This window comes from Rhinatrema bivittatum, chromosome 6, assembly GCF_901001135.1.
Source record: "Rhinatrema bivittatum chromosome 6, aRhiBiv1.1, whole genome shotgun sequence".
NCBI lineage: Eukaryota > Metazoa > Chordata > Amphibia > Gymnophiona > Rhinatrematidae > Rhinatrema > Rhinatrema bivittatum.
In genome coordinates, this window is record NC_042620.1 from 183,793,876 (window position 1) to 183,811,949 (window position 18,074).

General features: G+C 47.2%; 1 protein-coding gene across 2 annotated transcripts in view; it reads right to left on the reverse strand.

Annotated features, from left to right (window-relative positions):
* The window catches only part of SUMO1 (small ubiquitin like modifier 1), a 53,560-nt gene that overhangs the window by 26,840 nt on the left and 8,646 nt on the right, over positions 1-18,074 (reverse strand). For both annotated transcript variants that reach the window (XM_029606283.1, XM_029606284.1), the window contains exons 3-4: positions 9,503-9,580; positions 8,615-8,686 (exon numbers count right to left, since the gene is read on the reverse strand). In XM_029606283.1, the coding sequence (XP_029462143.1) occupies positions 8,615-8,686; positions 9,503-9,580 (150 nt within the window). The remainder of the gene's footprint in view (positions 1-8,614; positions 8,687-9,502; positions 9,581-18,074) is intronic.

An 18,074-nucleotide genomic window follows, 5' to 3' on the forward strand; every position in this document is an offset into this window, starting at 1 on the left:
CTTGCTGTTGCAGTGGTTACTACCCTTAACCAATAAGCCTGTTAATGCAACTCCATCAGTGCTCTCTGCTTCAACAGCAGGGGAAAAGGGGAATGGGATTCAGACAGCAACCAACAAGGGTCTCGACTTTTACGGTCTGGGGAAATAAACATGGGGGTAACTTGATGGTGCGGCAGTTACTAACCTTAACCAATAACCCTATATACTATTAACGCAACTCCATCATTGCTCTCAGCTTCAATGGCAGGGAGTTACAGTGAATTAGATTCAGAAAGTAACTAACGAGGGCCCTGATGTTTATGGTTTGGGAAACTGATAAGCATGGGGGTAATCCTGCACGGTGCAGCAGATAATACCATAAGCTTGCTGGGCAAACTAGATGGACCATTTGGTCCTTTTCTGCCGTTATTTCTAGGTTTCTATGTAAATGAAGTGTTTGTTTAATGTTTCTGCTTCTCCCTCATCTTCCTTCACTCAATGACCTTTCAATCTTACAATACCACTACTGGCCTTCCTCCTTTTTTTTCGATATATTTGAAAAATGTTTTGCCATCTTGCTTCACTTCTTTGATCATCCTTACTTCTTTGATCATCCTTACTTCACACAAGCTTACTCATAATTGCCTTCCTCCCCTTAATTCTATGTTACTCTGACTTAGATATTTGAACACTAAGTTAATCTAACTTATGACCTTCTTTCTTATTTAATCTTATGTATTTAAGCATTGCTTGATCCCAAACTTATTGTATATTCTTCAGTTCTAAGTCTCCAATGTACCCCAATTCTATTTGCCCCTATGTTATTGTCCCCTTGCCATGTTCAACTTCATATGGATTGTTCATTGTTCTCTGTAAAGTTCGTTAGCTGAATTTTTTGTTTTCTGTGAACCGATGAGATGTTCCCAACGTTCATCGGTATATAAAAGCTTCCAAATAAATAAATAAATCCTTTTTTCCACTCAAACTTCTGCTATCCTGATTTCTTTTCTAGTCTCTTTCAACAACACCAGATATTCTTCCGGGAAGCAGCATCTCCAAATGGGTTTGTTTTGCGCCTAGCATGACAGGAATAAACTTCATTCATAAGCCACTGTGTCTTTTTTTGTGTGCCTTTGTACTTTTTGAAAACTGATCTTTTTGCCTTTATTTTTTCAGCCATCTCTAGAGAACCATATCGGTTTCCTTTCCCTCTTACTTTTATTCACTTTTCTTACATAAAGATTTTCCACCTTTGCTACAGCTCCTTTTAATTTAGCCCACTGTTGTTAAATTTCTCCCATCTCTTCCCACAGCTTTCTAGTTTCGCCTCAAGGTACATCTCCCATTTTAACAAAGTCTGTATTTCTGAAATCCATAATTTTAATCTTCGTGCAACATCTCTCTGTCTTAGCTGCCAGTATCAAATCATACAGTCTGAGGATCACTGGCACTCAGATGGCCACTTATGGGACATGAAGGACAATGGCATCTGTGACTGGCCTGCTCTGGTAGAGCTCTGCGCCAATGACACTGGCTTCTTTAGTACCAAGGGCCATGCCCCTGGAGGGGATCCCTCGCACTGCTTCAGTGCTCTTCTGAGTGCCTCATATGGTGCCCTGGTCTTCCACACCTCACTCAATCCCTGACCTGTGGGGGATCTGGAAGCCATCCGCCGCCATGAAGATTAGGAAAAGGGTATCCTTCCCTGACTAGGAGGAAAGAGGGGGAGCAGAATCCCACCTTGACTTAATGCAGTGCCAGAAATTTGACGACGCCTAACTCCAAGAAGTTCAACTGTTCAACTTTGCTTCAAGGCTTCAGGCTCTTATCCAATGACACCTTCCGCTGAGCCTCTTTTCTTCCATGCATGGTAATACTATGCCCTCAGGGACATCCAACCATACTTATAAAACAGTTGTTAATGTCACGATCCAGGTCCAGATAGTGACAGCAGACATATTCTAGTACCTTGCAATTCTAATCAATTACTCAGTTTCAGTATCTGTAGACTTCTGATGCCCACAAATGCAAGCTTAAATCTGCTAACTACAGCCTTTTTGCCCTTGGATTTTTTTTTTTTTTTTTTTAAAGAAATGAAATATTCTGCTGAAGGGCAAGAATGCAATGAAGCAGAGAAAACTAGGCCAAAGAAAAAGTCCAACAAATTCTTACAGAGAGATTGGAAAGCCATTTGTGCGATAGCTTGAATAAAGAAAGACTAAGGGGCTCACAAGGCAGTGTACATAAACTGAAACTCCAGCACATGCTCAGTGAGACTTTTACTGAGCTTTGAGAGGTGGATCCATGACAGAGTCATTTGATTACATCACCCATGAGTTATGGCTGATTCATGCTTGCTTGCTGATGAAGAACTAAGTGCATATAACCATTTAAAAGCAAACTGTGTCTGGACCTCTGTCATTATTTTTAGAAGGTAAATTTGTAAGTAATAAGCTGTGGAGTAATATGCAATTAAACACATTTAAACAAAGGCTTAGCTATATGGGAGGCACTTACACACACCCATAAAGTCCAGTAAAACCAATTTTATTGAACATACAGCCACTCAAAATGTGGCTAGTATAAGAGTGCTCCCCTATAACTGTCCATTTTATGTGGCACTGGCTAGTGTGATCCTACATGTCTATCTACGTAAGTAGAATTCTACAGCAAAGTCAGAGGGATTTTCTGAACACAGGCCAATTTGCCTTAAGGATAGATAGCTTTGTTCCTGTAAAAAAGATGCCATGTGGCATTACAAAACCCTTCTTTGTTCAAAAACAAAACAAAAAAAAACCCACCTGAAGAGCTGGGAAAGGGAAGAACCCCAAAAAAAGAATCAGAGAAGTCTGACCACAGTCAGTGCTGGAGGGCTTGCTAAAGTAATATATAAATGGTCTCAAATAATTTTCATTCCTGGAGTACCACAGATCAGTCCAGACTCCTGGTTTTGCCTCCCTGCCAGCAGATGGAGACAGAGAAAGTTTTACTGACATTACTACTTAACCACGTGTGCCACTTGCAGTTCCTCTATATTAATCTGTACCCAAGCAAAAAATCAAGCAACAAAAAGTTTCAAAACTATTAAAACTCTTTCATTTCTTTATTTTTTTTTTTTTTGTAAACAAGCTTGTATTCCATACTATAAAAACAGAATGAGCGGACAACTCTCCCCCTCTACAGAATGGGCAGGTTCTGGACTGAACTGTGGTATTACAGGAATGAAAATTAGCAGGTAAGAACCAATTTTCCTTCCCTTGTACGTGCCCAGATTAGTCCAGACTCCTAGGAGTACCAAAGCTCCCTACTCAGGTTTGGACCTGGAGAATCCCACTCACAGAACACTTTCGCCAAAAGATGGGTACCCTGTATCTCCCACATCCAGACGATAATGCTTTGCAAAAGTATGTAGTGACTTTCAAGTCGCTGCCCTCCAAATTTCTTGTGGAGACACTAACTGCACCTCCACCCACGAGGCTACCCGAGAACGTGTAGAATGAGCATGTAACCCCTCAGGAACCGGGTGACCCTTAGTAAAGTAATTGGATCCAATAGCCTCCTTAAGCCATTGTGCATTACTGACCTTGAGATATCTCAACACTCTCCTCACATCCAACAACTTAAGCTCCCTCGCATGAGGAGCAGATGTGTCCATCTCAGGAAAAGCTGGAAGTTTTACTGTCTGATTTACGTGAAAAGCCAACAACTACTTTAGGTAAAAAGGAAGGTATTGTCCTCAGCGACACTCCCGAGTCCGAAATCTGAAGGAATGGATCACGGCAAGATAACGCTCGCAACTCAGATATTCTCCTAGCCGAACATATGGCCACCAGAAAAACAACCTTAAGAGTCAAGTCCTTAAGAATAGCCCTTCAGAGTTGTTCAAAAAGGAGCTTCACACAAACCTCTGAGGTCAAGATTAAGATTCCAGGATTGACAAACTCTCTGTACCGGCGGACGTAAATTCTTCATTCCTCGGAGGAACCAAACTACATCTGGGTGAGCCCAAATAGGAGAATCCTCTATTTTGCCTCAAAGACAACCCAGAGCTGTTAGCTGGACCCTAAGCAAGCTCAGAGACAACCCCTTGACCAAACCTTCTTGCAGAAAAGACAAAATGTCAGGCACAGAAGATTTGAGAGGCTGAACCCTGTTAGCGCAACACCAGGACTCAAAGATTGGTAGATCTTCACCTGGACTGCAACAACGTAGCAATGACCACCTCAGGATAACCCTCACGTCTCAATCAAGCCATGCCACTAGACAAAAATGAGCAGCCTGATTGGAAAATATGGGTCCCTAACGAAGAAGACCCACTAGATGACTGAAGCTAATCGGGTCGTCCACGGCCAAGTTGATTACGTCTGCAAACCACAGCAGACGTGGCCACTCAGAAGCCACCAACATCTCTTTGCCCTGATGCCTTTCTATTTGATGTAACCCCTTGCCCACGAGCGGCCAAGGAGGAAAGACAAAGTAGAACCTCCTGAGACCACCAAGGCACTACTAGAGCATCGACGTCCTCAGCCCCATGCTCTCTTCTCTGACTGAAAAACCAAAATGCCTTGGCATTCTGAAGAGTTGCCATTAGATCCACATGGAGGAAGACCTACATCTCGCGAATAAGCTGCATCGCAGTCTCTGACAACTCACACTCGCTTGGATCTAACACCCTATGACTCAATAATCCGCTTAAATGTTTTAGGCCCCGGCGATATGCGACATTGCTATCCGCTCCAAGTGTTATTCTGCCCAAAGAATCAACTCTTGGGCCTCTGCCTGACTCTTGGTTCCGCCCTGCTGATTGATGTATGCTACCATCATCGCATTGTCCAACAGGACCCTCACTGAACAACCTCTCTCCAACAGCAGAAAAGTCTGAAATACTAAGCAGATCACTCTGGTCTCTAACCAACTGATAGACCAAGCAGACTCTTTCTCAGACCAACAACCCTGAGTCAACTGCTGCTGACAAACTGCTTCCCAAACAGACAGACTGGCATCTGTAGTGACCACTACCCAATCCGAAACTTCAATGTCTACCCCCCTGCACCAGACTGGAACTTAGAAACCACCAGGAGAGACTGTCCCGTACGACACCTTCAGGCGGCAAAGGAAGATGAAACTCCTCCGAGACTGGGTTCCACCGTGCCAAAAGAGCCCTCTGTAAGGGTCTCAGATGAGCAAACGCCCACGGCACCAATTCCAAGATTGAAGCCAAAGAGCCCAGAACTTGCAAATAATCTGCCCCTGAAGCTTCTGAACATGTTCCTCTGTGAGATACACTTTGCCTTCCAGAATGTTGAATTGAACTCACCAGATACCTCCAGGGACTGCAATGGCCGTATGTGACTCCTCGCCAGATTCACTACCCAGCCAAGCAACTCAAATATACCGATAACCTTCTGAACTGATGGGCAACAAAGAACCTTTGATTTTGCCCTGATAAGCCAGTCATCCAGATAAGGAAGCCCCAGAACACCTTCCTGATGCAAAGCTGCTGCTACCACTACCATAACCTTGGTGAAGGTGTGTGGTATCATGGCCAACCTGAAAGGAAGGGCGTTAAACTGAAAATGCTCACCCAGAATCATGAACTGCAGCAATATGCTGAGAATCTAGATGAATGGGAATGTGCAGATACGCCTCTGTTAGATCCAGAGACACCAGAAACTCTTCCTTGTGAACTGCCACTATCACTGAACTTAGGGTCTCCATACAAATACGCAGTACCTTGGGCACTGCATTTACCTTTTTCAAATTGAGAATTGGGTGGAAAGTGCCTTCTTTGGAACCACGAAGTAAATGGAATACCTTCCCAAGCCTTCTTCCTTATGAGAAAGCAGAATCGCTGCCTCCAGCTTTCACAGACAGTCCAGCGTCTCCCGAACCGCCACTTGTTTGTCAAAGGAGACACACGGGGAAACTAGAAACAAATCGTGGACCGGATGAGCAAATTCTAAAGCGTAGCCATCTCTTACCACACTGAGAACGCACTGATCCTGACTAACCTTGGCCCATTCCTTGTAAAACCGCGCCAGACGACCCCTCTATAATAGGAACAACTGAGTGGACCAGCCTTGCTTCAATGCGAGGAATTAACTCCAGCTGCACTACCACTGGCAGCATCCCAGGATTGGCCCCAAAGAGAAAACTGCTTTTGCGGACCTTGTGCTGCCCTTGCTGGACGAGACCACCTAACATCCCGAAAATGGGAACGAACCTGAAAAAATCTCTTGCCTTTAGGCTTATCTTCCGGCAACCTGAGGATCTTATTGTCACCTAGAGTCCGCATCAACTGCTCCAGGTCCTCACCAAACAAAAGGTGACCCTTAAAAAGCAGCAAGCCTAACAGACTTGGAAGATACGTCCGCTGACCAGTTACGCAACCAGAGCAACCTTTTGGTGGAAACCGCAGACAGCAGAATCCGAGAATTCAGGGCCGAAACCTCAAAAATCCTTTTGAGGTGTACTTCCAATTTACGATTCCGCATGCCCTTCATCCCTGTGGTTGTCTTTTTAGTTACCGCCAAAACTGCAGCATCGATCTTAGGAAGGGCGAAAATCTCCAATGTCTGCTCAGGCAATGGATAGAGCTTCACCATGGCTCGTCCCACTTTTAAGCCTGCATTGGGAGTACCCCCAACTCCCTCTCAACCAACCTCGTCACAGACTTGTGATATGGGACTGGGGGACCCCGCAACCCATCCAGGACCAGATCCACACCCTCCAAATCTAAATCCTCCTGAGGAACTTTGACCCCCAGCACCTGAATAGCCTGAGGGATTAAAGGACTGAGTTCCTCTATCCTAAAAAGACGGACTACCTTCAGGTCATCCCCCTCGGGGATCAGGATTCCCTCCAGTTCATCCCCTTGAGCCATACCTCCTGCCACCGGATTTGCTGGCAAGTCATGGCCAGGAGATTCCTCTGCCCCCAAAGGGCATCCTCAGAATCCTCCAAGTCATCCCCACCTGGTCCTGATCCCAAAGGAGAACCCAACAATCTCTGGACAGGGGAAATGCACTTTCTAACTGAATGATTCAGCTTGAGCCCCACAGCACGTTGCTCTGACAGGTGGGACCAGGAATCCATACCAGAACAGCCTGCCTGCTGCTTGGACAGATAAGCCTCATGCAGCAGTAATACAAAGTCAGCCAGAAATGGCTTTGAGATCTCAGTCCCAGCCTGAGAGAATCCAAGGACAGGCAGCATGGGAACTTCTTCCCCCTCAGAGCCTCCCTGATCATTCCCGGAGCCTGAACACACTGGTGACAAATGCGAAGGAACATCCCCCCTCCCCCCCCAACGACACAAGAACGGCCAAAAGTGAATTCAAAATGGCCGCTATTCCTGTGCTGAACGGGAAGGGATCTACACCCCAGCGCGAATCCCGAAGCAATGCTGAAAAAGGAGCAGAGTCCATCTGTTGCTTTTTAGTGCATACCCGTACGTCGTATGAGCCCTCATTGCCCGCCGCACAGCAGGAAAACAACCTCTGTTGCACCACGAACGTGCCAAGCCGCACGTGCGGCATGCTGACCCACGGCCCATCGGTATCGCTGGGAAACCCACCTCAGAGCACGAGCACAGAAAACTTATCCCAAAAAAAACAAGTACCCCAGCCACCAATGCAAAGAGGAGGAAGTCGCCCGCACAGCGGAGTTGTGCTGCTGCCTTAGACTCTCTCTTTGTTTTTTTTTTAACTTTATTAAACTTCCTCCAAAGCTGGAAACCAGAGGCTCAAAAACAAAAAATAGATTGCCTCAGAAGAAAAAATACCGAGCCTGCAGCTGCCTCAGTAGCCTCGTGAAGGGGAGGGATCTGGACCATCAGATTTACAACCCACAGGCACAAGGACTGAGCAAACTAAAGGGTCATCAACCCCCAGCTCATTCACCTCAACCATACAGGGAAGAACCCACTAGGATCCAAAGACCCCCTGGGAGGAAGGCTCAAAAACCAAAAATTGTCCAGACTGCAGAACTGCAGGTTTTGCACCATCTACCATCTGCTGGAGACAGAGAAATACTGAGGAACTGCAGGTGGCAAACATGGTTAAGTAGCAGTGTCAGTAAAATTTTCACCGTCTCCATCTGCTGGCAGGGAGGCAAAACTCAGGAGTCTGGACTGATCAGGGTACATACCAATTTGTGTGGTGGGGTGAAGTTCATCGAATAACTTGGCAAAGGTAGGAGACATATTCTTACAACACAAGGATAGGACAGTGTTGTCTTATTTTCAATGTATTTGCATGCTCATAAAATGTTTAGAGCAGATAAGGGCCCAGATATTTTTTGGGACACATTCTCTTTTAATAGGTGTAGCATCATTTGAAACAAAATAGTTGTCTGAGGAATATTTGGGGAGCACTGCTGCTTAATAAATCTTAAAGTACTGGGCCCAGGTCATAAAAGCCAAACAGTGGGAAGGTTTGGGTTGGGATAGGATGGGAGAGAGACAGACAGGCACTAGAAGGTTAATTTGGGCAAGGCTGGTCCCAGACCCCTTTAGCTTTGCCAATTTAAATCCTGACAGGCGAGACCCAGAAAGACCCAGTCAGGGTCAGCATCGACATTCATTAATATTCAGGGAAGCTGCTGTGTGGGCATGCCAGGGTAGCAAGGAACCTCACCTCTTTCGGGGTATGATGGTCAGAAATTCTTTGACCTTCGAAAAGAAACCTGAGTGAGTTCATTGGAACGCCCTGTAAAATACACATACAAAAACAAGTCTATGAAACGAGCAGTTTCTGAAGCACTCTCAAAATGAAATGGGAATTCTAGTGGCAGGCAAATTGTGCTTCATAGGGCTTAGAGAAACCCTAAGGAACAGGTGGGAGGCAATGCCTAGCATATCAGAGTAAATTTTAACAGTTCTCTCCCAAATACCTATGGCTGAAATTCAGCTGAATAGAACAGAACAAGGCAACTGCTGAATAGTAACCAAATGTTTTCAGCAGTCATTTCAAAGTGACTTATTGCAAGGAGAGATTGTAAAAGTATTTTACTATTTTAAAATTAGAACTGTCTACAAGAGTATTCAGTCAAACCAAATATCAAATAATATAATAGGTACAATTCTACTTTTTACAAGGACAATGTCTATGTGAGGAGAGCTAGTTGAAATTCAACAGCCTTCACAACTCATGGTGACTCTAGCATTCATGCACATCATCAAAATAAGAAACAGTTTCATATCACACCAACTGGCATCAAGCTACAGGTAAAAGAGAAAGGCAAGTTACACTCAGCTCTGCCTCCCCTCCTGCCTGGGCATGTGTGTGATGGGAGGAGGTCTGCATCTTGGGACTCTGGTAATCATTCAGGCAGCGGCCTGTATCCCCTGTAGCACTTGATCCCTTAGGTGTGCTACTAATGTTGCGATCATTTGAAGACCACACAAATATGTTCTCATAAACATGCTATTCTAAAAGAAAACAGAAGAAAGAGAACACACTCTTTGGGAACACATGAAGCAGGGCACACTATATTTCTCACAAGATGGCCATGTTTTCACTGACCTGTCTTTGACAGTATGATTCTTTGAGCTTCTTGAGATGCGTTGTCATTTTCACCTTGAAGTGGATTTCACTACTGTCCTGTGAATAAGAAACCAAACTATAAATTAGTTGCTTTGCTTGGAAACACGCACAGTAAAGAGAACAGAAGCGCTCTGAAGACAAGCAAACATTAGTAGCAACTAATGTCCAACAAAGAATCCCAACTTGGATTCTAGAAAAGTCTAAATTGGAGAAGTTACTTACTTGATCATTTCGTTTTCCTTAGAGTAGACAGATGAATTCAGGACCAATGGATTGTGTGCTCCCCTGCTAGCAGATGGAGATGGAGTTAGGCTTCAAAGCTGATTACCCTAGATATACCCCTGCAGTGACCACAACCATTCAGTATTCTCTTCAAAAGCCATTGTGGACATACTATTGAAAAACTTGAATACAATTTAATAACTTGATTTAAACTAGTGACTATAACTGTACTCAACCAAACATAAACGCTGAATCCCAGCAATATTATTGATGCCCAGATCTAGGGATAGGGTGATGGCTTACCCATAACCTCTTTGGGATCGAGATTCATGTGCAATTCCTTGGCATTGTTCATGGGCGGCTGTAGGCGGGATGCTGAATCCATCTGTCTACACTAAGGAAAACAAAATTATCAGGTAATTTTTCCATTTCCTAGCATGTAGCCAGATGAACTCAGGACCAATGGGATGAATACGGTGGGAGACTGCCAGTGGTCCGGTTAGCATCACCCTTGCAAAGGCTGCGTCTTCTCGGGCTTGGACGTTAGGCGATATAACCTAGAAAAGGTGTGCAAGGAAGACCATGTCACTGCTCGGCAGATGTAGACGGGAGACAGTAGCTTAGCTTCTACCAGGACACTGCCTGGGCCCTAGTGTAACGAGCTTTAACCTGAAGGGGTAAAGGCTTCACTGCCTCTACATAAGATCCCGTGGTCACTTACTTGATCCAACGAGCTATGGTAGCTCGCGAAGCTTCTTCACTTTGTTTCCTTCCACCATGAAGAACAAACAAGCGGTCCGTCATGCGCACCGGTTCTGTATGTTCTAGATACCATACTAACAGCCTACTGATGTTTAAGTGGTATAGGAGGCGGTAGTCTTCCGAGTCCTTGCATCTATCTAGGGATGGTAAGGAAATGGACTGGTTCAGGTGAAACTCTGAGACTACCTTTGGCAAGAAGGGAAGGGACAGTGCGAAGCTACAATGTTCTTGAAGTCAACTGGAGGAACATCTCCCGACATAACAATGCTGTAGTTCAGAGATGCGACAAGCTGAGCATATCGCCACCTAGAATACAGTCTTCAGCATTAAAAGGTGTAGAGACAGAGAGCACAGCAGCCAAAAGGAAGGCCCTGCTAAAAAGTCCAATACTAGATAGAGGTTCCATAGGGGGACCGGCCACATTAAGGGTGGTCGGAGGTGTTTAACTCCTTTTAGGAAATGGGCCAAGTCCGGATGTGTCGACAGGCAGAGTCCATTCTCCTCGCCTCTGAAACAGGAGAGAGCCGCCACATGGACCTTCAAGGAGTTGCGGGACAGTCCTTTGTTCGAGGGGGCACCCCGCGTTCCTTGCACCAGGCCTCAAATATTTTCCAGATCTGCACGTACGCCAGGGACGTCGAGAACTTCCGTGCGCGGAGCAAGGTGGCGATTACAGCCGCCGAATATCCACACTCCAACAGGCAAGCACTCTCAAGGACCAGACCATAAGACAAAACAGAGTTGGGTCCTCGTGAAGGATCGGACCTTGTTGAAGAAGAAGGTCCCTGTGCGGTGGGAGGCATAGGGGACTCTCCACCAGAAGCATCCGCATATCTGCATACCATGGGCATCTGGGCCAATCCGGGGCCACCAGAAGAACTAATCTTCTGTGTCATTTGATCTTGTGAATGACCTTGCCCAGCAGAAGCCACAGAGGGAAGGCATATAGTATGTCTTCCTCTGGCCAGGTCTGGACAAGAGCGTTCAACCCTTGGAAACACTGTCTCTTCTGTGACTGAAGAATCGGGGGATCTTCACATTGTGAGATGTGGTCAGTAGTCGATGGATGGGAGGCCCCGGCAATCTAATAGGAGCTGGAAGGCTCTGGTTGACAACGCCCATTCCCTTGGATCCAGACTCTCCCTACTGAGAAAGTCTGCTCTGACATCTTTTCCTGCGATGTGGGAGGCCGAGATCCTTTGTAGATTTAAGTCCATCCATTCCATAAAGGATCTATCTCCAGAGACACTTGGTGGCCTTTGGTTCCTCCCTGGCAGTTGATGTAGGCTACCATTGTTGTGTTGTCCAACATCATACAGAGTACTTGTCCCTGGAGCCTGTGGCTGAATTGTAGGCATGCTAATCCGACAGCTCGGGCTTCCAGGCAGTTTATGTTCCAGCGCGCCTCTTCCTTGGTCCATCACCCCTGGGTTGTCAATTCCTCACAGTGGGTTTCCCCACCCTCGGAGGCTCGCGTCCATCGTGAGGACTAGCCAGTTCAGTGGGGACAGGTTTACACTCTTACTTAGATGCACTTCCTGTAACCACCACTGGAGCCGAGAACATTCTTCCATCGTTAGGTTGAGGCGAATCGAGTAGTCTTGAGACAGTGGGTTCCAATGTGACAGCAGGAAGTGTTGGAGTGGTTGCATTGTGTGCCCTTGCCCACGGTACTACCTCCAGGGTTGACGCCATCAGGCTGAGGACCTGGAGATAGCTCCACACCCTGGGGCGCATTATGTTCGTCAACTGACGCACTTAGCACATCAGTTTCCTTATCCTCGAGGGAGGGACAAAGACTTTGCCCTGCATGGTGTTGAACCAGACTACCAGGTACTCTAAGGACTGGGAGGGCTTGATACTGCTCTTGTCCATCTTCATGACCCAAATGAGTTCCTGAAGCAGGGACCTGACCCTGCAGGTCACCTGGAGGCTCTCTTCCAACGACTTTGCCCAGATCAACCTGTTGTCTAAGTAGGGCTGCACCAGGATCCTTTCTTTCCTCAGTGCCACCACTACGACCACCATAATTTTGGAGAAGGTTCAGGGGGCGGTTGTCAGACCGGAGAGCAATGCCCAGAACTGATAATGGTGACCCAGTACCACAAAGCATAGGAAACACTGGTAGTCCTGACGAATTGGGATATGAAGGTAGGCCTCAGAGAGGTCCAGGAATGTTAAGAACTCTCCCGGTTGTATGGCCATTATGACAGAGATAAGAGTTTCTATGCGGAAGTGAATTACCCGCAGATGACGATTGACGCTCTTGAGATCCAGGATGGGGGCGAAATGAACCCTCCTTCTTGGGTACAATGAAAAAAATGGAACACCACCTTGTATTTTCCTGGGGCGAAGGTAACTGAGTTATAGCCCTCAAACAGAGGAGCCTCATCAACGTGGATTCCACTGCCAGTTTTTTGTGCTGGGAGTGGCAAGGTGATATCATGAACATATCCCGAGGGATGCTGCGAAATTCTAGGGCATGTCCTTCTCGTATGATGTCCAGTACCCATTTGTCTGACATGATTTCGACCCATCTCTGATAGAAAATCGGCCCCCTATCTCCTGATTACATGGATGGGTCGGCCAAACTTCATTGAGAAGTTCGTGTCAAACCTGAGTCCGAACCAGTTCCTCTTTTTGGGTGTCAGCTACGAAAGGACTGAAACCTTCCTGAGGGCCGAGATGTCTGAAATGCCGAGTTTCTGTAGGGCCAGAAGTGCTGGGAGCCCCAGCCTGATCCCTCATGGGTGAGGGGTGCTGTGACTTCTTTTTCATATCTTCCGGTAGCCGAGGCAATGGAGATTTACCCCATTTACTGGCTAGCTTTTCCAATTCACTTCTGAATAGAAGGAATCCTTAAAGGGCATCTTTGTGAGGTTTGCCTTAGAGATCGCATCAGCTGACCAATATCGCAGCCATAGCTGTCTTCTGGTTGCCACCAATGAGGCTACTCCTCTGGCTGAGGTATGCACTAGGTCAGAGCTTGCATCTGCTAGGAAGGCCGCAGCGGGCTCCATCGCCTCTCTGGGATGCACCCCTGAGCTATCTGCTTTTCTTGAGAGTAGCAGAACAAACGAGCCACCAGGGCACAACAGAAAGCGATCTGCAGTGTCATTGCTGTCACGTCAAAGGCTCACTTAAGGATGGACTCCAACCACCTATCGTGTGCATCCTTCAAGGCCACTCCTCCCTCTACTGGGATAGTTGTTCGCTTCAAGATGGCACAGACCAGGACGTCCATTTCGGAAAACGCAGGCATTTTTTGGCTGCCGGGTCCAGAGGATACAAGGCCTCCAAGGCCCAACCTCCTTTAAAACTGGCTTCCGGGGCGTCTCACTCCAGGTCAATCAACTCCTGGATGGCTTCCAGCATCGGAAAATAGCAAGAGGCTTTCCATAGAGACACCAGGATGGGATTCCTCTTTGGTTTAGACATAGGGTCCCTGCCGGGAACTCCCAGAGTCTTCAGGGTCTGGGAGACCAAGGTCGGCAATTCATCTCTGTGGAAAAACCGTAGCATGATCCGGTATGGCTCCAGGCCTGGAGGGATTTCCCCATCCTCCAATAAGTCTGCATCCCCATCATCATCTGTGGTGTCTGGGTGCCTATCAGGTATATTCTTGGTGAGGCGAGGCTGGGGCTCAGATCTGGCAGGGGCAGCAGCTGGCTGCACCTGAACAAAGGCTTGAAACCCATGAAAGAATACTACCCAAGAAAAGGTCACCGGGTCCATACCTAACCCAGGAGGAACTGGGGTAGGGAACTGCCCTATCCCAGGGAGGGCGCAGTCCCGGGATTGCTCAGATCCAGGGTGCTACCAGATAAGGTCATGGCTAACACAGGAAGGACTCTAGATCAGGCTGTGCAGCCCTAATATGGCAGGAAGCACAAAGGGAGTGTCACTTGTGCTTCTTTGTTGCCGGAACCATAGTTAACTGTAACTTGTACTTTCAGCTGGTTAGCACCTGAGCTCAAGCGCACACAAATCTGACCCAACGCGAGCAAGTATAAGTTTCCGATTGTGTACGTACGTATGTGTGTACTTATGTGCACAGGTGTGCGTGCACTTATGTACGCATTAGACACACAACAGGGCCAGCCCGCATTGCACATACCAAGGGTCAATGGGGGAAAATGGCGCCGCACCAAACCGTGCGCAAGATGGCGCCACCGTGGCCTGACACATGGAGTGCCCACCAAGTCTGAAGCAGAGCCTAGCCCATCGGGGGGGGGGGGGGCCGCTCAACCTGCTCGGAAACCCCCTTACCCTTGACCTAACAGGATCGAGAACGTTGTCGGTACAGCGCGCCGATCAAGGAGACCGGAGGAAAGACTTATCAAAACATTCCACGTCTCTGAATCGGAGGAGTTCTTCTTTACTTGCCTGGGCTCAGTGCTTACAGTGAGTACAAAGACGGTCTCCTCCTGCGGGGAAAGAGGGCATAGGCCGTTACTGCCGCGCTCGGCTTCCTGCACCCGCTGCATTTCAGCTGCTTCAGCAGCAAAGTCCATAGCAGGAACCAGCTACCAGGGATCTCGGAAATCGCCTCAGGAATTCTCAACTGGGTGAGGGACCATTAGGTATCACCGCGGGAGAGCGACACTCGATCTTTCTCCAATTTAAAGGTAAAATGTCCTCTTCTAAAGAGTACTGTGTTCCTGATAGGGAAGGCACAATCCACATCTGTTAGGAGACTGAGAGATACTGAATGGCTGAGGTCACTGCAGAGGTATATCTAGGGTGACATCAGCTTTGAAACTTAACTCCTTCGCCATGTGCTAGAGGGGAGCACATAACCCATTGGCCCCGCGTCCATCTGGCTACATGCTAGGAAATTTAAAAAGAATGCTCTCAACAGTTGCTACTGGAAGCACTTTATCCGCTCACTTCAACCTGCCTCAGGTGCATGGTGGGAACTGAGACTAAAGCCCAAGTAACTCAAGTACTTGACTGGGGTTAGAAGGTCCAGATGAAATATGAGTGGAGTGTTTTTGTGCTAATGCAATGGGTATATTTCTGTTGGTTTTTTGTTTTTTTTTTGAGGGCATGGCAGTTTCTTCCTGCTCCTCTGAGCTTCCAGCTCCATTGGAACTGGGGCTGGAATCTGGTATCGAGAACCAGGGATTTTTTTGCTATTTTATATCCTTTCCTAATGCACCTGCCAAGTGCTTTCAGAACCCTAGCATCATGGATCCAAAATCCAGCCACCAGGTTGCACAATGACTATGATTCCCTACACCTGTAGCATCCCCATCTTTGGGCAAGACAGTGCCTGGAAAATCTGACTTGGAAATCAACCCCAGCGCCCTCTGCATGGCAGTATGCAGCGACTGAGCAAGCCCTGTTTATTGATTTTAGAGATATCATGCCAATGCAATAATAACAAAGCATATTGCCATAAAACTGCTGCCTTGACCAATTATATTGCAGCTTTTATCCAGCAGCAGCCAAGCACTGCTCCACAACAAAAGGTGCAGGTGGCCAAGTTCAAGAGATCAGGTCAACTGACAATCACAAGGGAAGTGTAAATAAAGGTATTACCAACACCCCATATAAAAGCCAAAAGCAGCAAGAGAATGAGTTAAAAGGATGTTAGCTGGCATCCATTCAGAGACAACCTCGAGCCGCCCGACCTAGCCGCTGGACCGGACCCAACCACCGCACTCAAACCTGCGCCCCGGCAAGCACCACTGGCCAACCCTACCCACCTGAGTGACGCTGGCGACGCCAGAGACGAACCGGACCAGCAGAGGGACTCCGGGTCGTGCAATCGGCGCACTCCCGTTGGGGTAAGGCCCCCCTCGAGCCGACCAGGGCCACATACGCAGCTGATCCGCCCCCCCGAACCTAGCTCCACCCCCGGGAGGCGGAGAGCAGGAAAAGGCCTTTAAAGCCTCCTGCTAGGCCCAGGCGCTGCGCGCCGAAGGAGTGCAACTAAGGGGCCTGCCCCTTAGTGTGCCCCTTTGTGACGCCCTTTGTGGCCCCATCGAGACCCTCCCACTCAACCATACCCACACCTTATCCCCGTTCCAAAATCCAAACAACAAGGCACATACTCGCCCACCTCAATCACCCGCAATGACTACACCATGCTACATTCCCAAACTCCCCCACCGCCCAAAAAACCATCCCCAGATGCCTCACCAACATCCCTATCAACCCTAACATCCTCAGGTCTGCACTCACCATTCTCACCCTTTTTCTCATTAACGCCCAATCAATCACAAAAAAAATCCCCATCATACATGACCTGCTCCTCGACTCCCTACCCGACATTCTACATCACAGAATCCTGGCTGAAAAGCACCGACACTGTACTACTGAATCAATTGTCCAGAAACACCTACAAAATATTCTCCATCCCCAGACCCAAAAGAAAAGGAGGTGGCCTACTATTCTTAGCACACAAAAAACACAAATTATCATCCCACACATTAAACCTTTCCCCCCCCCCCCCCTTTTGAGACCAACCTATTTAAATCTTAAAAACCTCCAAATACTCCTCGCCTCTATGCACCCCCCGGACTCCTCCAACACAACCTTTCCCCCTTAATCAAAACCATAACAACCCACATCAATCTACAAGAGTCAGCCATTATACTGGGGGATTTCAATCTCCACATAGACACCTACCCCCTCTCATCCACCAGCGAACTCCTCCTCTCCACCATTGGATTCACCCAAATAATCAACACCCCCACCCAAAAATCCGGTCACACCCTTGACTTACTATTCATCAACAACAAAATATCCTCCCTAGGCCTACCCACAGCAACCTCAACCCCATGGTCGGACCACAGCCTCATTCAAGCCAAGATCCAACTTCAACACACCCCAATGAAACCTAGTAAGCACATCATCGAATTCACCAAACCATGCTCCAGCCAATCTACTACCTGAAGCCTTAAAGACCCTTAACAAAAACAACGCCAACTCTGCTACGAACTCCTGGATCTCCATTAACGTGGATATAGCCAAATCACTATGCCCCACAGTAAGAAAAGCAATCAAAGCCTCCACGAAACCCAAATTCCCATGGTATACCCCAGAACTAAAAAACTCAAAGCGAACCCTAAGACAAATGGAAAAACTATGGAGAAAAACCCCAACGACATAACTGAAAGACAAATACAGAACGCTACTTCACAAATATGCAATGGATCTCAACACAGCAAAGCAAAACTTCTATACAACAAAGAAACATGAATATCAATTCAACCCCAGGACCCTCTTCTCCTACGTCAAAGACCTAACCAACCCAACCCAGAATGACTCAACCCTGGACTCTCCCACCATCTCCAGCGAAAAGCTAGCACACTTCTTCAAAGACAAGGTCAACACCATCATTGCCAAGATTCCACCAGTCCACCTTGACGCAACTGAAATTCTCCCGCTCAACTCCACGTGGTCACAACTCATCCCTGTGGCATCGACAGAAATAGAACTCATCATCAGAAAAACCAACCCCGCCTCCCACCCCTTAGACCCCATCCCAATCAAAACCCTAAAACTCATCAGCAAGACCATCACCAAACTCATAACTGACATCATCAACCTATCACTC